Source organism: Nelumbo lutea, chromosome 3 (genome assembly GCF_056320005.1).
Source record: "Nelumbo lutea isolate HS-2025 chromosome 3, American lotus-T2T, whole genome shotgun sequence".
Classification (NCBI taxonomy): Eukaryota; Viridiplantae; Streptophyta; class Magnoliopsida; order Proteales; family Nelumbonaceae; genus Nelumbo; species Nelumbo lutea.
In genome coordinates this window covers 5,059,922-5,085,837 of record NC_142686.1, presented here as the reverse complement: position 1 = coordinate 5,085,837, position 25,916 = coordinate 5,059,922, and the positions used below count along the sequence as shown (strand labels likewise).

General features: G+C 38.3%; 1 protein-coding gene and 1 long non-coding RNA gene across 3 annotated transcripts in view; both read left to right on the top strand.

Moving 5' to 3' along the window:
- Positions 1-19,920, top strand: part of LOC148862520 (uridine/cytidine kinase UKL1, chloroplastic) — a 39,351-nt gene extending 19,431 nt beyond the window's left edge. The window contains exons 7-15 of the mRNA XM_088975949.1: positions 1,446-1,640; positions 1,858-1,941; positions 2,053-2,113; positions 10,584-10,644; positions 14,521-14,614; positions 14,695-14,767; positions 19,223-19,305; positions 19,411-19,629; positions 19,711-19,920. Of these exons, the coding sequence (XP_088832075.1) occupies positions 1,446-1,640; positions 1,858-1,941; positions 2,053-2,113; positions 10,584-10,644; positions 14,521-14,614; positions 14,695-14,767; positions 19,223-19,305; positions 19,411-19,557 (798 nt within the window). The 3' untranslated portion in view covers positions 19,558-19,629; positions 19,711-19,920. The remainder of the gene's footprint in view (positions 1-1,445; positions 1,641-1,857; positions 1,942-2,052; positions 2,114-10,583; positions 10,645-14,520; positions 14,615-14,694; positions 14,768-19,222; positions 19,306-19,410; positions 19,630-19,710) is intronic.
- Positions 19,921-21,916: 1,996 nt separating this feature from the next.
- LOC148862519 (uncharacterized) lies at positions 21,917-23,422 on the top strand. Of its 2 annotated transcripts, none has more exons than XR_016110523.1 (4): positions 21,917-22,470; positions 22,558-22,639; positions 22,959-23,053; positions 23,151-23,422. It is a non-coding gene; the product is annotated as an uncharacterized LOC148862519 (long non-coding RNA). The 2 variants fall into 2 exon arrangements; XR_016110525.1 differs by having other exon boundaries at positions 22,338-22,470; positions 22,543-22,639; positions 23,151-23,260.
- The last annotated feature ends 2,494 nt before the right edge of the window (positions 23,423-25,916 follow it).

The window sequence follows — 25,916 nt, the reverse complement described above, 5'->3', positions numbered from 1 at the left end:
GAGAGAAAAACACCCTCTCCCATTCGGCCAGATGTATTTTGTATAACTAAAATAATGTGAAAAAGTCACATATGTCGTTAGGGACGTTAAATCTAATATAAACTTACACATCAGCACCTAAACACAAGTACAAAGACAGAAATACCCCTACATACTATATTCTGGTTCGAATGAGAGAAAAACACCCTCTCCCATTCGGCCAGATGTATTTTGTATAACTAAAATAATGTGAAAAAGTCACATATGTCGTTAGGGACGTTAAATCTAATATAAACTTACACATCAGCACCTAAACACAAGTACAAAGACAGAAATACCCCTACATACTCGACACTAACAGATAGGTTTGCCCTAAATTTCTTTAAAAAGAAAGGGTTGCCCAAGAACATCAGCTGACTGGACTAGATTCTTAAAGAATGAAGGTAAAGGATCCCAAGGGAGGTAAGGTCCAAAGACAGCTATCCATTCCAGACTGGTCCAAGAACACCCCTTCCAAAGACAGCTATCCTTTGTATTCTCTTTTTATTTTTCTTTTTATTACCAGAAAAATAACAGTGCAACTGGTTAATGAATAACAACCAAAGTTCTTGGCAATACTAGAATGTAATGAGAGAAATTAAATAATTTTCAAGACAGTTGTCACATGAATGATTCAAAGATCAGCTAATAGTGTTACTGATTCCATAGTAAAACTCAGGCTGAACAGGGCACAATTGTATCGGGGAGCATGTATTTCTGTGAATGTGTGTAAATAGATAATTTGGGTTGTGTAGTTGCAGCAAACCCAACACAAGGGGCTAGCTTACTGTTGTAAATATGATTTTTTCCCTTATATACTAAGAAAGTTTCAACCATTATCAATGGAAAAAGGTAGAATTAAACTAATGGAATTACATCTTTTAATGAGTCCTGATGTTGTATTCGTGAGTTAAAGTACATTCTATTTAAGACATTCGGATTCTTAACCAATGTGGGAAGGGACTAAGAGAAGTGAGCTTTTCTGGTGTTGTGCCCATGGATTAGTTATTCTATTTCTTTTGGTAAGGGTTGGTTTCCTTTTCTCTTTGAGTTCCTGTTTTCTCGCTAAATGTTGTGCATAGCCTTGGGAAGTCCTGCTATTTCAGTGTTTTTGATCACCACTAAATTTACCTCTTTCTGGTAAAAAAAATTTGTTGAATTTTCTGAACCACAAAACAAGTCTGGAAATCATATATGGATTGCAAAACCTTACAAACACAAAATGTCACCAGGTTGGTGACAAATCTCACCAGGCATGACGATGCAGAATATCTTGCATGATTTTGGATTTTAACTTTGTTATTAGATTAAAGTGCTTCTTGAAGGTACTACTTTTATTGTTGTTTTTGTCCAAGAATAAATGTCTTCTGTACTCAATTACCTTCCTTTGCTTATTGTAACTTGCAAGTATTTTGTTCATTGTGCAGTATGCGAAGTTTGTTAAACCTGCTTTTGATGATTTTGTTCTGCCATCAAAGAAATATGCTGATGTGATCATTCCCCGGGGAGGTGATAATCACGTTGCAATTGATTTGATTGTGCAACATATCCGCACAAAGCTTGGTCAGCATGACCTCTGTAAAATATATCCCAATGTGTATGTCATTCAATCAACTTTCCAGGTATTCATCTTATATGTGTCAAATTCTTTGATTTGTGATTAGGTTTTTATTTGCATGGAGGAACAGTAAACTTTTCATGTTAGGTTGTTGGTGTTCTTGATTGCCTGGTTGCATCTGGTTACTTTTCTCATTTTATATCTAAATATTCTTAAGTCTTTCTAGTGTTATTTTCTAATCCTTAATGCTGTTATGCTCATGCTAAACACTGCCATGTCAGATAAGGGGGATGCATACATTGATCAGAGACAGGGAAATAACAAAGCACGACTTCGTCTTTTATTCAGATCGTCTTATTCGTCTGGTATCTTTTGACTTATCCCTAGTGATGTTTAGACTAATAGTTAATCCTGACTTTTTTGTCAGTTATCTCCCAAACGTAATTTGGTCTATCCTATGATGAGTAACTCTACAGGTTGTTGAGCATGGCCTTGGTCATTTACCATTCACTGAGAAGCAAGTAATCACTCCTACAGGTGTGTTAAGGAAAGGCAATTTCAATTTGGTTTTCTTGTTCCATTCTTTATTTACTTTCCAGAAGAGATCAATACAGGTACTCAAGATACTGTGGATAAAATCCAAGAAGTTTCTTATCTGCCAAAAAACATGCTTGTGCCAATCCCCTCCAGGGTTTTTTGGTGATAAGTGGCCCCTTTATAATAGTTAAATATAATTTATTTAGAAAATAAAGTACAAGAAAGGTACTCCTGTTGTTCGTCTAATATTCACGATGTTGAGTTTCTTGTTTGGAGTTGAGTGGGTGGTGATGGGCTGTCTTTTCTTTTTCTATTATATTTCTTCTCTCGGTTTACTGCTACTGGTTACCTTTCTTGTACTTTTTTTTCTCTTTAATAAATTTTTATTTTACTTACAAAAAAAAGTAAGACTGGGTAAAGGCCAAATCCAAAAGCCCAAATGGTTTTTATGGAACCCAGAAAAAGTCTACAACGTGTCTCATGACTTCCAAGACCAGTCCAGAGCTAAATCTACAAGATTTCGAACCAAAGTCATGCCAGAGTGCAGTTAGTGATGGCACAGTGCATATCCAAAATGGATGTCATGGACACCTCAATATCCCAGGAAACCCAATAGCCCAGAAAAACCCCTAGTAAGTGCAAGGGATTTCACTAATGACTTGGCAGATTCACTAGCAAGAAGAGTGGATTTCCCAAAGAAGCATTTCCATTTCATACCTCCATAATTCCTCACTTCCCAAGATAAACTAAAAAACGAACCCCTATTCCTGTTCTCATTAAAAGCCCCATCAACCCACTAACCTAATCTCAACTTGGTTGTAAGATCTAATCAAGGCTTTTAATCTACCTTGGCCTGCCACTAGGTGGTAAATTTTTTTTTTTGAGGGGGGTTCATCTTGATCAGGAGGATTAGGATGGATGATTTGTGATTGCATTTTTCTCTTTTTAAGGGCTCTGGTAAAGGTGATTAAGCAATTACAACATTGTACGGGGACTTCCTTTGGGGCCAGGTGAGGGTAAAAAGGATCGCTTGATTATGTTGGATCCTGGGAGATTGTTTGCAGAAATAAAGACAAAAAGGGAATTGGGTTTGGGATATTCTTTTTGAGAAAACTTTCATTGTTTTAGGCTGTTAAGATGTGCCGAATAGGGGTAGTTTAGTCTTCTTCTGTTTATTAATTAACTTGCTTATGTGGCAGTGCTATTAGAGTTACTCTGCCCCACACTTAAGTAAGGGCATTTCTGTCTTTGTAAACATTATTAGAATCTAATATAGATTAAGGGGGTTGACTGGATGGGTTAACCATCAGATTTTCCAAAGACCCTTCTTCTTCTCTTCTTCTTCTTTTTCTTCTTCTTCTTCTCCTCTTCCTGTTCGGACTACTGTAGCAACAGTCGAAACATGGTATCAGAGCCATGCTCCTGACCTAAGTCAGTTGGTAAAGCACCTCAGCATTGTTCGTGACTCTTCACCTTCGTTTCTGGTCAGTCGATGGAGAGAACTGGTTCGCCCTAGGTCAGAAACATTATAGCTTGTCTCTCTGCTGCACATAATTTTCTTCAACAAGGAAAGTGACTTCAGCAGTGAATGGTTGATTGATATTCTCAAAGGAAGGTCGGTTCTCTCTTCTTCTAGTGTTACTTATATTTCTGGGTAGAAACCCTACAAGAAGCTGTTGTACTGAGTAGAACCTAGAGAACTAGGTTCATTGTTGCCCTAGGAAGGGCTGTGTGTGCAGTAGCCGAACTCCTTGTGGTTGTGTAATGCCCTCTTAAGTGTGTTAAACAAGTCTGAACTGGGTGCAACAGATTTGGATGTGTTGTGGTGCTTGAGTGGTTGTAAGAGGGCCTCTACTTGTGATTAGTGAATGGTAAACTGATGCTTATGTGGGACGTAAGTGTGTGCAGTCAGCAGTAGTGTGAATAAGAACAAGTGTGTGAAATCAGCAGTGGTGTTTAGAGGCTGCAATAGGTGCTGAAATATCAAGCTGTGAACAATATCAATCAGCTTGTAGCTGAGAAGTAAAGTTAGAGACAACTGTGAAAGAGTACAATGGCAGCAATAGGAGATGGCTACAATGATCAGAAACCTAGTGTAGTAATTTCCTCCGACTACCTAGGAGTACAAATGACCTCAATTAAGCTAAATGGGGAGAACTATGTTCCATGGACTAAATCAGTGGAAGTTTTCCTCAAGGCAAAGAAGAAAGTAAAGCATGTTAGAGATGAGAAGCCACCGGTTGACTCTCCAGGGTTTGATGATTGGGAACAAGAAGATGCTCAAATCATGACTTGGCTGTGGAATAGTATGGAACCCAAAATCAGTGCCAACTTCATGTTCCTTGATACGGCTAAGAATATATGGGAGCATGCTAAGAAGCTATATTCTGGACAAGATAACACAACAAGAGTATATCAGCTGTATCAGGAGTACTTTGATTTACAACAAGGGAACAAAACACTAGAAGAGTACTATGCCTGCATGAAGAATATAAGGAATGAACTCAATGTCTATCATCCCCTTACTCCAGATATTCAAGTTCAGCAACAACAAAGGGAGCAACTAGATGTTACAAGATTTTTAGTGGGGCTGAAGTCGGAATATGAACCAGTTAGAGCTCAAATATTGGGGGGCTTTACTCTTCCTACACTTGAGGAAGTATTCTCAAGACTTCGTAGAATCTCTTTGGGCCAGACAGAGAACCCCACACAGTATGATAGATCAGCACTTGTGACAGCTAGAGGTGGTGGACATAGTACAAGAGGGGGAGGTCATTCCAGAGGGGGCCGTGGCAGAGGAAAAAATAACTCTACAAGGAAGTGTATTCATTGTGGTAGGGATGGACACACAGTGAATTTCTGTTATGACCTACATGGCCCTCCGTCTAAATGGGCTAATCATGCTGTAGCAGGCGAGGTTGCTATTAGTGACAGTAAACTGGCAGACCTAACACTTCACACATCTACATCTACTTCTGGGAGGGAGATGGTGAGTGTTCCGCGTGATAAGTATGAACGGTTCCTTCAAACTACTTCACAACATACCACTGCCACATATGCCCAATCAGGTATCGCTTGCATGTCATCTAAAACTCCTTCCTGGATTATTGACTCTGGAGCCTCAGATCATATGACCGGGACTCCAGGTGTGTTCTCTTCTCTTTCTGAAACCTCCACATCACAAACTGTTACACCTGCCAATGGGTCCTCATCTCCCATCTGTGGTGTTGGTAATGTTGACTTGTCTTCTGTCCCCTTATCATATGTTTTATACGTACCTAAGTTTCCATTCAATCTTATGTCTGTTAGTAAAATAACCAAAGCTCTTAACTATTTTGTTACCTTCTTTCCTTCCACTTGTGTTTTTCAGGATCTCAAGACGGGGAAGAAGATTGGTGGGGGGCATGAAGCTGGTGGATTGTATTACCTTGACGGCGGTGGATCTTCAATTGCACTTCAGACTTCCCTTACTCCTCTACAATGGCATTGCCGACTGGGACATCCATCTCTCAAGGTTCTCAAGATGTTGGTTCCATCATTGAGTTAGTTGTCAGTTTTACAATGTGAGTCATGTCAGTTTGGTAAACACCGTCGTGTGTCCTTCAGTCCAAGAGTTGAGAGTTGTATGTTGAGTCCTTTTTCTTTGGTTCATTCAGATGTTTGGGGTCCAATCAAAATAGAGTCTTATAATGGGTACAAGTATTTTGTCTCCTTTATTGATGATTGTTCAAGAATGATATGGATTTACTTAATGAAAGAAAGAAGTGAATTATTTTCCATTTTTCAAAAATTCCATGCTGAAATACGCACACAATTTAGTGTTCCAATCAAAGTTCTCCGTTCAAATAATGGTCGTGAATACTTTCTTATTGCATTTCAACAGTATTTAGAACAACATTGCATTATTCATCAGACCTCGTGTGCTTTCACCCCTCAACAAAATGGGGTGGCTGAACGGAAGAATCGTCATCTTCTTGAAATTGCTCGGTCTATGCTTCACCACATGCATGTTCCTAAACAGTTTTGGAGTGATGCTGTACTCACTGCATGTTTTCTCATTAATCGGATGCCCTCTTTTATTCGTCATGGTCGGTCCCCTTTCTCCATCTTGTTTCCCACTTTATCTCCGTTTCCATTAACTCCTCGTGTCTTTGGTTGTGTGTGCATTGTTCATAATCTGAGTCTTGGAATAGACAAGCTAGATGCACGCTCAATTAAATGTGTCTTCCTTGGCTACTCTCGGACTCAAAAAGGGTACAAGTGTTATAATCCCATTGCCCGAAAGTGCTATGTCTGCCCTAATGTCACCTTTTTTTAGTCTGTCCCCTTCTTCTCCAGTCATGAAGCACCCTTGTCCTCACCCTTACCTCCTCTTCCTCTTCTTGTCAGTGATTCAGTTCCAGAGGCTGTTGTTGGAGTAGACTCATCTCTTCATCCAGTGCAGGTCACCACTGAACGACCACCGATCCGACAAGTGTATACACGTCGAATGACACCGACCCCTCCTCCTGCTTCTACCTCATCTGCGGATCCTCTCATGGCTCCTATTGCTGAACCTTCAGATCTTGACCTACCCATTACCTTACGGAAAGGTAAATGTAGTTCTACACTCCATCCCATTTCCAATTTTGTTTCATTATCTCGTCTTTCTGCCTCACATCGCCAGTTTGTTTCACTTTTGTCTTCTATTTCCCTACCTAACAATGTTCAAGAAGCTCTTAGTTCACCTGGATGGCGGTGGGCAATGGAGGAGAAACCTTCTGCTATTCAACATACTCAAACGTGGGAACTTACTACTCTCCCACCTGGGAAGCATGTTGTGAGCTGTGTAAATGGGTGTATACTGTGAAATACTTGCCAGATGGTAGTGTGGAGTGTCTGAAGGCCAGACTTGTTGCTAAAGGTTACTCACAGGTGTATGGTGTGGACTACATGGAGACATTCTCTTCGGTGGCTAAAATTGGTTCCATTCGTGTCCTAATTTCCTTGGCAGTTATGTATGATTGGCCTCTCCTTCAACTTGACATAAAGAATGCCTTCCTCCATGGTGATCTAGTGGAGGAGGTATATATGGAGCAACCACCTGGGTTTGTTGCTCAGGGGGAGGGTGGTAAGGTGTGCAGGCTGAAGAAAGCAATTTATGGGTTGAAGCAATCTCCACGTGCTTGGTTTGGGAAGTTCAGCGAAGTGGTGAAGAGTTTTGGAATGAAGCAATGCCAGGTTGATCACTCAGTGTTCAGCTATGACTCAGAAGCTGAGAAGATTTTATTAGTGGTCTATGTGGATGATATTGTCATCACTGGTAGTGATAAATTGGGGATTGGCAAACTAAAGGTATTTCTGCAAAATCATTTTCAAACAAAGGACCTTGGAACATTAAAGTATTTCTTGGGAATAGAGGTTGCCAGGTCAAAACAAGGTGTGAATCTGTGCCAAAGGAAATATGTCCTTGATCTATTGGAAGAAACAAGACTGTTAGGTGCAAAACCGGTTGAGACCCCTATGGAACCAAATGTTAAGTTGAGCAGTGATACAGGAGAAGTATTTGAAGATCCTGAAAGGTATAAACGACTAGTGGGAAAGCTGAACTATCTGACTATTACGAGACCCGACATCTCCTTTGCAGTCAGTATGGTGAGCCAATTCATGCAGAACCCTCGTATACCTCACTGGGATGCAGTCCTTAGAATTGTGAGGTATCTTAAAGGAGCTCCAGGCCATGGGCTATTGTATAAACCAGGAGGAAAACTTGAAGTAGTTGGGTATACAGATGCAGACTGGGCAGGCTCAGTGAGTGACAGAAGATCTACTACAGGCTATTGCACATTTCTGGGAGGAAATCTTGTGACATGGAAGAGTAAAAAGCAGACGGTTGTAGCCAGAAGCAATGCTGAAGCCGAATATAGGGCCATGGCTCACACTACCTGTGAATTAGTGTGGCTGAGGAATCTCCTACAAGAAATTGGGTTTCACATGGATAAACCTATGAAATTGTACTGTGACAATCAAGCTGCACTACATATCTCATCCAATCCTATCTTTCATGAGAGAACAAAGCACATAGAGGTTGATTGCCACTTTGTGAGAGAGAAGGTTCTTGCCAGAGAGATAAATACAGAACATGTGGGCTCCAATGACCAGTGGGCAGATTTGTTTACAATAGCTCTAAGCTCAGGGAAAGTGAACTATCTATGTAACAAGCTGGGATTGTATGACATATATTCTCCAGCTTGAGGGGAAGTGTTAAGATGTGCCGAATAGGGGTAGTTTAATCTTCTTTTGTTTATTAAGTAACTTGCTTATGTGGTAGTGTTATTAGAGTTACTCTGCCGCACACTTAAGTAAGGGCATTTCTGTCTTTGTAAACATTATTAGAATCTAATATAGATTAAGGGGGTCGACTGGATGGGTTAACCATCAGATTTTCGACAGACCCTTCTTCTTCTTCTCTTCTTCTTCTTCTTCTTCTTCTTCTTCTTCTTCTTCTCCTCTTCCTGTTCGGACTACTGTAGCAACAGTCGAAACATAGGCAAATTGCTTTGGAGATTCCTGATAGAAAGTGGCGAACTGTAGAATTTTGCCATTAGCAGCTTTCATGGTTTGGATGGAAAGTGAGATACTAGATCATCTAGAAGAACAACTCTTTCCCCTTGGAATTCAATTGTAATAAACCTTATTGTGGAGATTGGGTCAAATTTTGGGAAGACTTTCTTGGGATGTGAAGCCTTTATGCCATTACCTAATGTTAGCCTGTATGATATTTGCAAAAACTTCTCAGACCCCATATAAGTGGGACCAACATTAGTAATGGCCAAACAAGGCTTCAAAACAAAAGGACCCTTTTATTAGAAGTTTTAGTCAGTTCCCATTAGCTGTATTGTGGGATCAACATAGTTGTCTTGGAACTAAGTTGGAAATTTGTAACTTCTCTTTGGGGTTATCACATGAAGGTCAAAACTTGTCTGATTAGGTTAATTTCTGTGCCTTTGGAAAGATTTTTCAGTTACCTATCCAACTATACCAAAATTTCATGAATCCATGGGATTTGGAAAGTTAGGCCATTTTATTCAAAGAGTATCATGGGTGATGGGATTGAGTCCTAATTAAATTAAGTAAAATGCCTTTGTAAGGACTGTCTTACCGAACTGATATAATCTATATGTACGTCATTTTTGTAGTTAATTAGTGAAATGGAATTGATTATGAAACAAATTTGAATTTAGTTGCTTGTGAGGTGCATCCTCTTCTATCTCTTCTTCTCCTCTTTCTCCCTAACAAGCGCGATGCCATCTCTCTCTCTCTCTCTTTTCTACTTTCTCTGTTCTCGTCTTTTTTACCTTCTTTATAAGTTATGGGACTATTTCGCCATGTACAAAAGAGAAGCTTTGATTTTTTATTGGTAATTTTGAACAAACTTTTGTTTAATGCAAGCATAAAAGAAGGCATATCTTTGTTCAAGATTCCTGATCTAAGACACATAATAAAACCCTAATTAACTGAATTACTATAGAAGAAACAGTATAAAATCATTGTGACCTCATATGTAGGCTCTATGAGCAGCTAACACTATGTTTATGGTTGTCCTACTATTGGATTGTGAAAGTAGTGTATTGGATGCCCATAATGCCAGATATTTTCATGATGGGAAGGGCAGATTGAAAACACCTTTCTGGCTTTCTGAATTATTACTTGCAACTTAATCTGCCTTGTCCATAAATACAGGCCGGGAGAAAGTTTCACCTTGGTTTTTAATTCATCCGGACAGAACTCTTATCAAATAGGTAGTTGGTTATGACAACTTTTCTTCAGTGGAGTCTACTCCATGTGTCAGCATTGCAACATGCCCATGTCTTATCAGGAAATTGCCTCAAAGTTAAACAATATCTATTGGAACCTTCCAAATAGGTTTATAAGGGAGTGGAAACCTAATTACTAGTAAGCCACAAGAAGAATTGTGAGAGAAGTACTTCAATCATCATTGAAGTTTTGGTTTCTTATGCAGAAAATTGGATTTCCCTTAATAATATCTTTTTAAGTGTTCTTATATAATATTTTTATGAGAAATATGAAAACCCTAGCATCTAACTTGATTCTTTATATTTCTCTGTTGACTTTGTAGCCAGACTTGACATTTTTTTGTGAAGCTGGAAAAATTATTCTCCCCAAGGAAAGTGGCTGTAGTACATGACTTGCATGTCTAGTTGGGATTTAGTTTAAATCTCTGATTGTATTGCGGAAAGCTCAATGCCTCGGAAGCATTAAATGGTCAATCAAACCAAACTTTGAAAGGATCCAACCAGTGTTGAAATGTTTGCCTTGTCAGATTAACAAAATCACCCTCCTTGGATACTCTCCTATATGTTTTGGATTTTAAGCCATTGATTACAGAGTCTATGTTTTACCATAATTTGAATGTTAGAATAAATTATTGTCTGCTGCAGATATCTTATTCAGTGTCTTTCTACTTCAGGGTCAGTCTATACAGGGGTTGACTTTTGCAAGAAATTGTGTGGAGTATCCATTATTCGAAGGTGAGCCTTGAATCAGGTATCCTTTATGGCACTTCTGGTGATTTAGGTATTGCCAAGTATTTCTCTATTACTTTGCTTGCAATGAAATTTTCATTTTTTGTTTCCAATTGAATCCTGAACCCCTCTGTTTTTACTTTGTTTTCTTTTCTATCCCCTCTCTCCCCCCACTTCTGCAGCATACCAACCACAAAAATTGTTAATTCTATGCATCAAAGTACAATCTGACCAGTTCCTCTCTGTTTGCCGAACTGAACCTGTCAAGTGAGCAGAGAAGAAGAAGAGGAAGAAGAAGAGAAAGAGAAGAGGAGAAAGGAAGAAATGTTCGAATGGGCACTGTTCATCAGCCGGCTCTGTTCACTTATATAGTAACAATGCATAAAGTTACATAAAAGGACCAGGATGCCCCTGATTAGTGATGGAACACCCAGTCAAATAAGACACTAATACCCAACCCAGACAAGGATAACAAAATATCAACCGAACCAACACTCCCCCTCAAGCTAAGCATGGATGTCAATCATGTTTAGCTTGCCAAGTAAGTCCAAAAATTTCATTGTGGTTAGCCCTTTAGTTAAGACATCTACAATCTGCATCTCTGAGGGAGTGTAAGGAATGCAGAGTTCTCCTGAGACTATTCTTTCTCTAACAAAGTGACGGTTTATCTCAATATGTTTTGTTCTATCATGTTGCACTGGGTTATTTGTAATGTTGATGGTAGCTTTGTTGTCGTAGTACAACTTGAGGGGACACTCAATCTTCACTCCCAGTTCACCAAGAAGAATCTTAAGCCACAACAGTTCCGCAACACCATGAGTCATAGCCCGATATTCAGCCTTTGCGCTAGACCTGGCAACCACATTCAGTTTTTTACTTCTCCATGTAACTAAATTTCCTCCAACAAAGGTGCAATATCCTGAAGTCGATTTTCTGTCACCCACAGAACCAGCCCAATCTGCATCAGTATATCTTTCAACTTCAATTTTATTGTTTTTTCTAAACAGAATCCCTTTCCCAGGGCAAGACTTCAAATATCTGAGAATCCTTTCTACAACTTTCATGTGAGGAATTTTTGGATTGTGCATGAACTGACTGACAACATGAATAACATAAGCAATGTCAGGACGAGTGAGGGACAAGTAAATTAACTTCCCCACTAGATTTTGATATTTTTCTTTATCAGGGTAGTCCTCTCCTACCGAATCCTTTAGACCATGGTTTGGTTCTATTGGAGTATCTGCTGGCCTGCACCCCAACATGCCCGTCTCTTGTAGAAGGTCAATGATGTATTTCTGTTGATATATATAGATGCCCTCTTTGGATCTAGCAACTTCAATCCCTAGAAAGTATCTCAGTTGACCCAGGTCTTTGATTTCAAATTCAGCAGCTAGGACCTCCTTCAGCCTTTTAATCTCTTTCTTATCATCCCCAGTAATTATCATATCATCTACATAGACGATAAGAGCTGTAAGTTTCCCATTTCTCTTCCTTATGAATAGGGTATGATCTGCCCCGCTTTGAGTATAACCACCTTTCTTCATGGCTCCATATAGCTTCTCAAACCAAACTCGAGGGGGACTGTTTAAGGCCATATAGTGCTTTTCTCAGTCTACACACTTTCCTGCCAAATTTATAACTTGGTGGAGGATCCATGAATACCTCCTCATGTAGATCACCATTTAAAAAGGCATTTTTCACATCCAACTGATGAAGCTCCCATGAGAAATTTGCAGCTAATGATAGTAGAACTCTGATAGTGTTGAGTTTTGCTACCGGAGCAAATGTTTCTTTGTAGTCAATTCCTTCATTTTGAGTAAAACCCTTTGCTACGAGTCTAGCCTTGTATCTTTCAATGGACCCATCCTCCCTATGTTTCACAGTGAACACCCACTTGCATCCAACAGTGCCTTTCCCTTCTAGTAGATCTACTAATTCCCTAGTCCTTGCTTTCATTAAGGTCTTCATTTCTTCATTCATAGCCTCTTTCCACTTTGGGTCAGACACTGCCTTTGAGTACTTAATAGGAACCTGCACAGAAGAGAGAGCAGACACAAAAGAACAATAACGAGGGGACAAATGTGAGTAAGACACAAAATCAGCAATGGGGTGTCTGATAGTACAAGAACGGGTAGACTTACGAAGGGCAATCGGAAGATCCAAGTCATAGGAATTGATAGGATTACCTTGAGTTACTGAGACAGGTTGATCCAAGTCCAATTGATTGCTATCATGAGTTGGAGGACTCTTCTTCCTTCTATTGTAGGTGATTCTGATATCTTTCTACTGCTTGCTGGAGTCTTAGTAACATTTGCAACATCACTAGTAGTAGTTGGGCCAATGGGAGCCTCACTAGATTCACCTGGGATACTACAACTAGGAGGATCAAGAGGAGAGGATGGAAGATCTGAGGTAGAGAGGGGCACAAAGAAGGAGGGAATAGAAGGATCAATAGGAGGGTCCTCTTCCATCCCACTAGTCTCCCCCTGAAGAGGATTCGGGGAAGATTGAAAGTAGGATTGAAACTCAAAGAACACCACATCTTTTGTGACATTTTTTCTTGGTGATTGGATCGTAACACTCATATCCCTTCTGCTGTGTTTAGCCACTGTTGCCGCAGCCTGGACCTTGCTGTTGTGGCTTCTACCACGCGCTAACCACTGCTATTGCAGGCTGAACCCTCACCCACGAACTGTTCTAGGACTGCTGAGATCAGTTCTCTCTTCCAGATCTGTTCTACACAGATCTCACTTAGCCGAATGGCTACAACTTGTTGTATGTGTCTCTTAGGGCATCAGCTATTGGGACTAACTCCCATTGGGCCCTACAACCAAGGGAAACCCTAGATATAGGTTCTGCTGGGTTCTACGACCAAACCTAGGGTTTCTTTGCAGTACCAAGATAGAGAGAAAGGTGAGAGAGAGAGAGAGAGGTGCGAGGCAGCTGCTGTAACCAGGCGAGTTTTAGTGCTCTGGTACCATGTTTGCCGAACTGAACCTGTCAAGTGAAGCAGAGAAGAAGAAGAGGAAGAAGAAGAGAAAGAGAAGAGGAGAAAGGAAGAAATGTTCGAATGGGCACTGTTCATCAGCCGGCCCTGTTCACTTATATAATAACAGTACATAAAGTTACATAAAAGGAACAGGATGCCCCTGATTAGTGGTGGGACACCCAGTCAAATAAGACACTAAATAAAAATAGGCCCAGTAACTAAGGCCCATTAACTAAGGACTTAATACCCAACACAGACAAGAGGATAACAAAATATCAGCCGAACCAACACTCTCCTTCCTTTTATGCTGGTTTGCACATATAATTCACATGAATGTGGCTAGTTTGATGTATAAAGTAATAGTAGTAAAGATTATTTCTGGATGGGTGTTTACAAATTTGTTTCTTAAGCACTTCGGCTTGATTTAAACTTTCATCCACAATCCAAACTAGGAAATATTTTGTTTTCCATTACATTCTTTTTTTGTTTTAGTTGAGTAATTTTGTACTGTAAAAGGGAGAGATTCCCTTCAAAAGTGTAAATTTCAATTACATTATGAAGGTGAAACATATTCATTCCAATGTTCCAACCCCTGCTCTCTCTTTAAGAGGCAGATCAGTCAAATGTCTAGTCGATTTTGTAATACCTTAGTTTTTTCCCTTTTTCATTCTACTATCCATATCCAACACCCTTTACCCATTAACACTCCAAGAACTTTGTGTTGATGAGCTGGGAAGATGCAAGAGCATGCAACATTTCAGATATATGTTTGTAAACATAAATAATTTCAAGTGCAAGCATGAATACACCCTTTGATATCTGAGACCAATTTTTGGTAGAACCTTTCCTAATACTTCAAGACATAGCTTTAGATTTGTATTGTTATGTTGCAGTGGTGAAAGCATGGAGAATGCATTACGCGCATGCTGCAAAGGAATAAAAATTGGAAAAATACTGATCCATCGTGATGGGGACAACGGAAAGCAGGTGGTCTACTTGCACTTTATGCTGTTCCCTTATTGCGGCTGAATGTATTTACGTAACTGATTCTGACAATATATGGACAGCTTATATATGAGAAGCTTCCAAAAGACATTTCTGAACGGCATGTCCTGCTTCTGGATCCAGTTCTTGGCACCGGTGATTCTCTGCACACAAACATACATAACACATTATTATTAGATATAACAGATATATTCGTTTTTTATCTAAAAGTAGGAAATGGATAAAAGTATCTGTTGGGAAGAGATATTTGTAGGGGTGGCAATTGGGCAGGTTTGGGTGGGTTGGGTTTGGGTTGAGGTTCAACCCAACCCATTATTGACCCGATTAGGAAAAATTAAATGGGTTCAACCCAACCCAATAATTTTTTATTCTTTAAAAGCGACATACATAAATTCTAGAAAAATCTTTTTTGTTTATTTTTTGTGGTGTGATAAAATTGTTTGACCCGATGTCAAATTATTTAATTAACTTGTGACTGAAAAGCTTTCCGATTTCTGCACCCTATTCATGGACTGGTAGCCCAATAATATGTTATATAATAAAAATATAATATATTAATAATATATAACATATTACTAATAATATATACTTAATATATTGTAATATATCTGTCCAGATCATGCTTGGGGCTCAGGCTTAAGATCTAGGCCTAATGGTCGGGCCAGGCTCTAGCTCAAACTTGGTCATTTTTTGTTGATAATGAGGCAAAGCTTGGCCTGACCCAACCCATGAACAGGTCAAGTGCCCACCTTTCTTATATGACCACCGCTCCAAGCTTCAATTTGGGAGGTTGAAGGAATCTCCCGATCAGCTGGGTCATCTCTTTTGAAAAATGCAACTTGAAATCATTTTCATGGTTGCCTCCATGAGTGGAAAAAAATGATAGTTTTTAATGACTCTTACAATGTGCTAAAATTTTCTTATTACTCAAGTTAAATTTAATGCCAGACCATTGATTCATTGTCTCTTGATATTAGAGGTAAAAGCAGTTTTTGCAAAGAAAAACATGGCTTTCAAACGGTTGGGTAGTTTGTCCCGGAAGCCACTTTTTTGCCAAAATTTGTTGAATCGGTCAGCAATTTGCTAACTCAGGCAGTCAAACCGTTGACCCGTTCAACCTAAACAGTGGTATTTGGGTTGTTTTTTATTTTCACTATTATATATTTTTTAATTTTTTAAATCATCACATGCTAATCCATTCAGATCGGATTAAACCACAAACCGAAACCGGTGGCTAAAGTGGTTCCCGGTTCTGGGTTAATTTTTTTAAAACATTTAAGAATGATCTAAAAACTGTTAAGAGAGAGAGAGAGAGAGAGAGTTTGCAAAGAAAAACCAATGGAGCTGAAAGAAATGGGAAAAGGAAAGTTAAAAATATCACTGGTGGTTACCCATTGGATAACCATGACCCAACCCACCCAAACCATTATCTTTCCCATTATTGGGTTACCCAACCCGACATGACCCAGAGTTAAATGGATACAGCCCAATCCATCAATTAATGGTTGGGTTGGGCAGGTTAGCGGGTTGGGTTGAAAAATTGCCACCCCTAGATATTTGTATGAGAGATTACTATTTGCATAACTTAAAGGAATGTTAATCTTTACTTATCTAACTCAACTCAACAAAACCTTAATCCCAAATGTTGGGGTTTACTACACAAATCCTGTTCCAGAACTTGTTTTCCATCAAATCAAAAGTTATTAAATAATTTCTCCCTGTTTCAGTTCACATCTTTCTTAATGTTATCAGTCACCTTTTTAGCGTATTCATCTTAGTTATGCTCATTATTTTGGGCATGCCATTTCTTGATTGCCTAGCTTTCTTTTCCGTATATTTGCTGGTCTTATTACCTTATAGAAGTTCTCTGGTTTTACTCTTTTAGTCTTGTTGTATATGCCAATCAAACAAGAGGCCAAATGCCACTCTCCATTTCAACCACTGTGTTCTATTCTATGGGCAGCATCCTCTTTTCTTTCTCCCCCATTATGAACGAGATGTTAATGTTCCCTAGACTAGGATAATTGCCATCCGGAGTGCAGTAATTGCCTTTAACCTCCAATAGTTGCTACAGATTCTTGCTGATGAAATTGAATACCTTCTAAGAAATTAGTAGTTGAGTTCAACTTTGTTTGACTCCTCAACTGTTTGGTTCTCCTTTTATGAGTATGTGAATGGGGTAGGTGTTAAAGAAGTTAGTCTACCTTGTTGACTATGTTTTTTTAATCAATAAGTATGAAAATTCATGTTGATAAAAAGGAGTACAATTATAGCAATTATAAAGAAGCCAATGAGAGATAAGCCCTCTTATCTCTCCCCAAAAAACTCTTCTTTTCCTTTACAATTGTGCCCAAAATAAATAATTTCTCCCCACCTCTTGTTTAGCTAGTGACTCAGCAAGAGTATTAGCAGTTTAGCACTCCTTTTAACCCCATGTAGCTTCACCCCCTTCTCTTTTGTTAGCCATCTAAACTTCATCTCATTTCTGTAAATCCACATCTTCACCCCCTCATTTTGTAGCCACCCCACTGCCAAATTGGAGTCTCCAATTATTAATTTTCGAATATTCAAGGTATTATCCCCCTAAAGGGTTACCAAAACCAATTAGACCTGAATTTAAGGCAATTAGTTTAACCCTCATCATCGTTTAAAACCCTGCCTATTCCTAACATTGCCGGGGTTCCCCATACTACTTCCATTAAAGTTGCATTTTATGAAGCCTCTTTCCAAAGGAGACCAACATGGATGGATGGATGATAGACTTATTGGTTGATGAATCAGCCATGCCCCTCCATTTCCAGAAGAGACCAGCTTTGCCATTGCCTTGTTGACTATGTCGTGAAGATATTTTAAAGCAGTATTTTAAAAGCACAAGGTACTAGAAAAACAGGAAGGGCTTTTCAGCTTGCAAGGCACAAGGCAAGGCATGCACCATTTTGAAGCAAGTGCAAATCTTTGAAAAAAAAAGAATCAAGAACATAAGAAATAATAAAAAAGTACAGTAATACATAAAAATGCAAACTTGAAATCTAAAAGAAATGAAATGTTTCTAAATGCCTACAAACTCAAAATTAAAATGCATAAACATAACATATAAAACATATTCAAAGTGAGCACATGGAAGTAAAAGCAAACATATGCGGATTGTACAAAAGTGCTTCAAGCAGTCAACAATTCAAGCATGTTAAATTTTAATTTGTTTATTTATCCCTTGGTATAATATTAAATATCTTGCATTCCTAATACTAGGAGATCTGCCCTTTGCTTTGTAAAGGCCCCTTGAGGCAATCCCAAACAAGCCCATGCAAGGGTTTGGGGTAGTGCACCTGACCTAAGTTTTTGGTGCATGCAAGAGACCAAGAGATTACTCAATGTGACCTTCGACAATTCATAACAAAGGAGAGATTGAGGAGGATGTTGCCCATAGAATTAGAGTAGGATGGGCAAAATGGAGAGGTGCATTTGAAGTCTTAAGTGAAAAAAAAAAAGATAAGCAAGTACCACTTTGGCTAAAAGGAAAAATCTATAAAACAGTTGTAAGGCCAGTAAGGCTAGCTATTCCATATGGAGAAGAGTGTTGTGCAATTAAGGAACAGCATGTCCAAAAAGTGACTAGCAGAAATTTGAGAAAGTAAACTGAGATGCTTTAATCATGTGCCTAGAAAGCCATCTATAGCACCTGTTAGAAGAAATGATCTGTTACAAGTTGAAGGGGCTAGAAGAGATGGGGGCAGACAGAAAAAGACTTGGGGTGGAAGTAATAAGAAATTATTTAATTGCCCACAATTTAACAACGGATATGGCACCAAACATAACAGAATGCAGAAACAGGATTCATGTAGCTGATCCCATATAGTTGAGACAAGGCTTTGATGATGATGGTGATATACAAAGAGTTGTCTTGTGATTTTAGTAGTTCATTTTACTCAGGATTAGGAATCAGATTTATATTGCTGTTTTTCTAGTGGAAGCTTTGCTTTATGAGATCTTATGTAGGAATTGAGGCTTTAGGTATTTGAAAAGTTTTTGTTTTTTTATCTTTTAAAAGTTAATATACCATTACTGTTGTACACCAACAATAAAAAATAATTTGGAATTTGATAAACTGTTGTATAGATATGATTCCACACATACACACACACAAAAAAAAAAGGCAAAAGAAGACATTTTGAAAAGGTATATGCTTGGGTGAGCCTAAAGTGCAGCAAAGGGGCTGTGTCTCTAGTTCAGGCAAGGCACATGTGTGCCTAGGTCCTCCTTTTAAAACACAGTTCTAAAGCTATCCAAACATATGAGATACCACCTTCAAGCTTGCTGTAGATTTACTAGGTCTGATTTACTTTAATCTCCATCCCCATTGGACAAATAAATTTTATTCCTAGGGTTCCTATGTAACATTCTAGTTTTGGATGTACTGATTCTGAGCATCACATGTGAATAATGACTGCAAAATCTTCCTGCTCATCTCCCCCTTGCCCACTTTTTCTTCATTTGCTCTAGTGTTTTTAGAAGTATAGTTTGGTTAGTTTTTATTTCCTTTAAATACATGTTGATTTAGAACCTAAAGAACTTCTTTTGACTTTGTAAAAGGTAACTCTGCTAGCCAAGCAATTGAACTTCTCATACAGAAAGGCGTCCAGGAGTCCCATATAATTTTCCTCAATCTCATTTCTGTGAGTTAAAACAGCCATTGCTGGTTGCAATTCTTTATCTTTTGCCATGTTGAAAAATAAGTCTCAGAATGGTTTCTTGTTTTTTTTTTTTTTTGCTGAATTTAGGCTCCTGAAGGGATCCACTGTGTTTGCAAACGGTTCCCTTCTTTGAAGATTGTTACCTCAGAAATCGATGTTGCATTGAATGAAGAGTTTAGAGTCATACCTGGAATGGGGGAATTTGGCGATCGCTACTTTGGCACGGATGATTGATTGTTGGAGTGGACTAGTCTGCCCATTCTGAGTTTTAGTTAATTCAAAATACTACTCTGGAAGAGCAGAGAGGTATCAGCAGACGTATATTCTATTTTACAAAGTGCCACCAACTTTGCTAGTGGTCTGATTAATTCTTTTTTGTTTGTGCAGTTAGTTGATACTGGAGAGAATTCTGAAGAGTTTGTCAAGAATGTTAATACAACGTTTGAAGTACAGTTTATTTAGATACAAATTAAAATGACTATTCAAAGGCTTTGAAACAGAGGCATTTACATTGTATGGCCAAACTACTGGTTAAAGCATCTTTTTTTTACATGTTACTAATTAAAGTATCTGCAACGCTATTTTACATTGGTAAAATGAACTTAGCGTAGGCAAAGGCTTAAAACATTTGATAAACATAAAGGACTATGTGCCAGTAGGTTTCGAGTCAGGCTTCGAAGAAAGTCGACCTAAAGGATCCATGAGACCTTTAGGCTTGAGCTTGCTGTCAATCTCAATGGTTCTATCCGCATTGAGAATTCCATCCAACAAACAGAATTTAAAATTATCTAGTCAGACTTTTAAAAGAAGGCATGAGACGGGCTGTTCCACCTTCCAAGCTGTTCACTGAAAATAAAATCGTAATACTCGAGTCTCGAGTAATGAAAAAACGTTGTTCAGTGAGTTTGTCGGAATCTTTAAAACGAATTATTAATCCCGCCACAAATTGATTTGGTGGACAATATTGGGCCAGGCGTGGGCTGCATCTTTAAGGCCGTCAAGCTATACAAAACTGGCCGAGCACTGGCATGGCATGTCCTGCTCAACGGTGGCTCATTTGCATCTCAGGTACAGAGAAGTAGGGGTGTTCACGGGTCGGGTTGGGTCAGTTTCATGGGATTTTCCCAACCAACCCGACCTAGTCCGATTACCAGAGGTGGGAACCGAAACCGACTTCTAGTAGAAGTCTAGAAGATTAGTAGGAATTAGGAAACTACTCAAACTAGGAAGTAGGAACTACCAAACTAGTAGAAGAAAGACTAGTTCAGTTCGGGTCGGGTCAGTTTCAGTTTTCTTATGTGAAAACCAAAACCGACCTGAGATATCAGTTTTTGTATGTGCCCAACCCGAAACCGACCAGTACGAACGAAAACCCAACTGACTCGGGTTGGGTCGGTCCGAGTTGGTCGGTTTGGTCGGGTTGGGCATTCTTATGAACAACCCTACAGAGAAGAGAAACCAGAAAGAGAAGATGAAGTTGACTGGAGGTGGTACTGCTAAGGGTGTCAATTGGATTGGATTTGGTTCAATCCGATCCAATCCAACATGAGCCCATTATAAATGGACCAGGTCCAATCCAATCCAATTGTTGTTTTGGACCAATTTAGACCGGTTCAATTCAATGTCTAGACCATCCAATTTGTTTAAATTCATTTTGATTTAGATTGGTTTCAACCCAAACCTAGTCCATTGAATATATTCTTATCTTATATCAATGGACCAAGTATTGTTACGGACAGACCGGGTCTAATCCAATCTAATAAATATTTTGGACTGGATTGGTACAATCCAATGTCTTGTTGGTCCATCCAATCTGTCTAAATTAATTTTGAACTGGATGGGGTCCAATCCAGAACTGGTCCATTGACAACCTTAGGTACTGCCATAAACACAATCACCACTTGTCCTGCCACTAGAGTGTATGGGCATCCCAAAGTGCAAGCGAGAGATAGCCAATTAACAGTAGATGATTGAGGGCCCATAGGGGTCTGAAAATGAAATGAATGGCCCAATATCGTTCCAGCCATTTGGTTCGACAGAATGGGATTCTGATTTTCATTCCTAGCATTTGAGGAATTCCCTCCTTCACTCAGAAAAAAACAAAAAAAGAAAAAAAAACAAGTGACTTAAAAACCCTTCCAAACCTATTCTTCTTTATTCAATGCCAACCTTCTTGAATCGGGATTTATTCTTCACAAAATGCACCTCACACCGACCTCGCAGCTCCATCCTATCGTGTATTGAGAACATCTTCCCACAAATAATAATATAAAAGTACGGGAGATGTTCCCGATGTGCAACTGGGACTCTCGAATGGTATTCACATTTTCTAACATCGTTGATTGGTCATGTTGGCACCTTTCTCAACTCTAAATTAGGGCTACTATTTTTCATAAAAAAAATATTAGTGTTGCCATTTTCGCACGGATCCGCTGCCAACACAAGTGCAAACCTACGGAACACTGGCGTGTTGATTCGTTGATTGGTCATGTTCGCACACTTATCCGGACTTATGTTTCTCTTCCCTCAACTCAAAAGTCAAAATTAGGATTGCTACTTTTCTTTTTCCATAAAAAAAGAAGGAAAGAAAAATGTTTTAGTGTTTGCCATTTTGGCGGATTGGGCCTGGTTTAGGGCCAAACGGCCCAAACCTAACCTATAAGAAATCGACTTTGGGTTAGGGCTGGCCCAACCTCTATCGACGCTCGATTCTCCCGCGTCTCCTCGCTTTAAATTAGGTCGAAGAAACAGATGCCATTCTCATATATTTTCTGAAAATTTCACTGGTGCAATTCGCGCGGTCGCGCCATCAGATCCTTCGGTGAATCGAGATATCGGAATCTTTTTCGCCGGTCAATGCAAGAGGAATCCTAAATTTCCTGTGTTCTAACATTTTGCAAATAACCGATCTCAATTTGACGCAAGAGGAAACAAGTGGCAGAAGATCTGCTCGAAGATCAAATTCAAACCCTCCATTGATTTCGATGACGAAAGTCAAGGCAGAAAAGTAGAAAGAATCGAACTAGAGATCACAGTTTGATTCGCATGGTATTTGGCGTTTTAGCACTCCTGGTTCAGGCCGTCGGAGTTCACAACCCTATAGTTCTTATGCCGTTTCTTGCTTCGAGTATGATGGATCTTCCTAAGGTGAGGAGATTTCTATTCTCTTTACAATCGACACTCCAGTAATTTCGATTTTTAAACTTATAATTCTTTTAGTTTGGTGTGTTTCAGTTTCAACGTGACTACGTGAGCACAGGGAAAGCTTGTAGTGTGCAACTTACCAGACACATGCTTGTCTTGTAATCCGCGACAGGTATACATATGTCATTTCCTAGTTCACGGTACAATTTTCTTTCGTATAGTTCTTGACAACTTGAAAAATGCTTTCAGCGTTGCTTCCATCATCATAACTATAAAGCAAGATTGTATTTTCTTTTACGCTGAACCCTTTCCATTCAACATTATTGTTCGGTTTGGAAGGATTACAAATGCAAATATGTAATGCAAAACCTTATTATTTTATACTATTTGTACCGTACTGCAAAACCTTATTATTTGTATTATTTCCATTCAATATTATTTTATATTATCGACATCAAGTGTTGCTTGACCAAGATTTGACCTTCGACAAGTTTCTTGAAATCGAAGGGGAACGGCAGTGGCTATGGTCTATGGAGGATAAAATTTGACAGTTCGAATAGATGTTCACACGTGCAAAATGATAAGTGTATCAAAACTCGCCATACTGATTTTCAGTTCATTCAATATGTAGCATAACGTTCAGATATGGAGGCTTAATGTCTTATATTTGTTTTAATTTGAAGGAACTGGCGATCTCAACTCCATGAGAACAGAGATGGACCTCCTGGACTAAACAGTTCATTCTAGATCTATTTAAATCAATTGCACAAACCAAAACCCTATGTTCTCGCTGTTTCTTTATTATTTCTTCTGTAGATGTTTATGGAAAGTAAAATTAGACTACTTAGCTCATCTATTATTTTTTATGAACAAACCCTTGCTTCCCTGTCATGTCATGGTTTGAGTTCTCTAAGACTTTTGTCTAGATAAATTTGCCATGATGTTTGGATCTTAACATGATTTTTGGTGAGTATCTTGTTTGGGTGGTACTATTCGATTGATGCCATAGGCATAAATATTATGAATACTGTAGAATAGGTTCCTTACTTGCATAATTGGTTACAGTTAATGCTTAATTTGCATGTATAAACCAGACTAGCAAATGTGGAGAACTGATGTATGCCATGATTTTGATATAGAAAACTTGTTTTGTTTTACTATCAATGATTTTTATATCACATGATTCAAGCATGAATTGAGCATGCTGCACTGAAGTGGATAATGTTCGGTTTCTTGAACACCTTGGGACTACTTGCCAAACACAATTGGCAATAGAGATTGTTAGGTAGATCAATTTGAAATTGTTGCCTTGAAGTTGATAATGTTTCCGTACTTGAATATTTGTCAATGCAATTCTTGTCATAAACTCTGAAACTTTTTAGCTTTGCTTTGCATTAGACGTGATTATCTTGCTATTGGTAGCTGGAGAAATACCATCTTTCTAAAAATCATTGTTGTGCCATCGAGCTGATTAGAACTAATTTGAGAAATAAATAATCCGGTTATCAACAATGTGTATGCAATAATATTGGCCTTTTTTTTTCATTTTTCCAAAAGCTGTCCTTTGGGTTGGACAATAATCCGCACGCTTCACACTCCAATGATGTAAAATGCCATTTGGATCCAAGACATTTGATCTTTTTTAAAGCCAATTACATGAATTCCAGAGTTTCTGAAAATGAAAAATGATCCAGGAAAGGTATAATATGAATAAATATAGCTTTCTTTAAAGATTTTATCTGTCAGGTTAATGGGCTTTGGAGTTCAACCAATGCAGGAATATCATATAATGGCTGAATTGCTTTCAAATTTTGAGATTCTGAATTAGCTAAATTCAGAATTTACAGCCATGTGCTTAAACAAAAATAAATTAACAGGGAGATGTTTCCATACAAAATAAACCCTTGACAAGAGTGTTCTTGCTTGGACATTGGAAATGGAATTCAAATTCCTAGAGGTCAATCTGATTTTAAGTTGGCACATGGGATGGGATTTTTGTCTGAAGCCTGTGACTAAAGTCAAGCTCCTTCCAATAGTGTTGCTGGAGTCTCCTTTGATCTCCAAGGAGAGCAAAAATCTCATTGCAAATCTTGAGGCACTGAGAAGAGCAACCACCTCAGCTCTGATGAAGTTCCATTCCTTCTTTTTATGCATGCAATTTACTGTTTATGGTCAATTGCAACTCCTAAATTAACTCTAACAGTCTAACCCTCTTGAAAACATCTTTGGGCCATTCGTTTAAAGTATTTAAAAGAATCTTATTCACTTGCAGTGCACCAGAAGCACCACAGGGAATAAGTTTTCCCACCTCTATGCAGATATTAGCAACCTCATTATGCATTGATCTTTAGGCCTTCATGACCTTAAGAGGAAGAATTTTGTACTAAATTGGAACACGTTACAGGGTTTAGAGGGTGGCACGCTTTAACACAGCTTTTGTTTTTTCCTTTTGCATACTCTTGTAATTAATATTTTTTAGAATATTTATCAAGAAAGTTAGCAGACTATCCAAGTGTACTTAGATAAGAGTATAAGACCACCTTGGTGAGACGAACTGATCATGAGCCAAGTCAATAAAAGAGGTCTCAAGTTGCATGAGCGCCAACTAATCATTGTTGCTTTTGTTTACCAGTCTATAGATATTCAACAAGTTCCCACAAATTTGGCCTTTCAAATTAAGGTGACTGCCAATGTTAATAATTTATTATCATTGTGGGTTGTTCAATAACATTGAGAATGACTCCTCAACCATTAATTTTAATCCATCTTATTGAAAGAAATTAAAGAGTAAGAGGAGGAATTTCGTTTTTAGTAGGAAAATAATACCATGTTTAGAGGGTCGTACACTTACAGCAGCTTTTGTCTTTTGCGAGAAACTAAAGAATAAAAATTTGTTTCTTTAAGAAAAAACATAGGCTAAGATATCTAGATTAGATATTGAATATTAAATATGGTTTTATTTGGAAGGAAATTTTTTGCTGATATGCGGAAATTCATTCATTTCATTTTTTAAAGGGAAATTGTCTAAAACTCACCATGAGTTTTTAACATTTCCCTTAAACTCAACTTTTCAAAATATCTAAAACTCAGCCATAAATAACAATTTTTATGGCCAAATTACCCTTGAATGGCAAGTTAGAGAGAAAATGATCTTTTTCAGTTTTCAAAAATTTCTTGTTTTTTTTTCGCATTTTTACTGTTTATATAATTTTCAATGTTTTTTTTACATTTTCTATTTTCTACAATCTATAAAATTTTCCTGTATTTTTGTTATTTATTTGTAATTTCTGTGCTATTCTATTATTTTGGTGTTTTTTTCTACAATTTTTATTTTTTGATTTTGTTTTTCAAGTTCTATAGTTTCTATAATTTGAAAATAATTTTTATTTAGTTTGCAATTTCTAAAGTTTTTATATTTTTTTTGTAATTTTTATGCTTTTATGTATTTT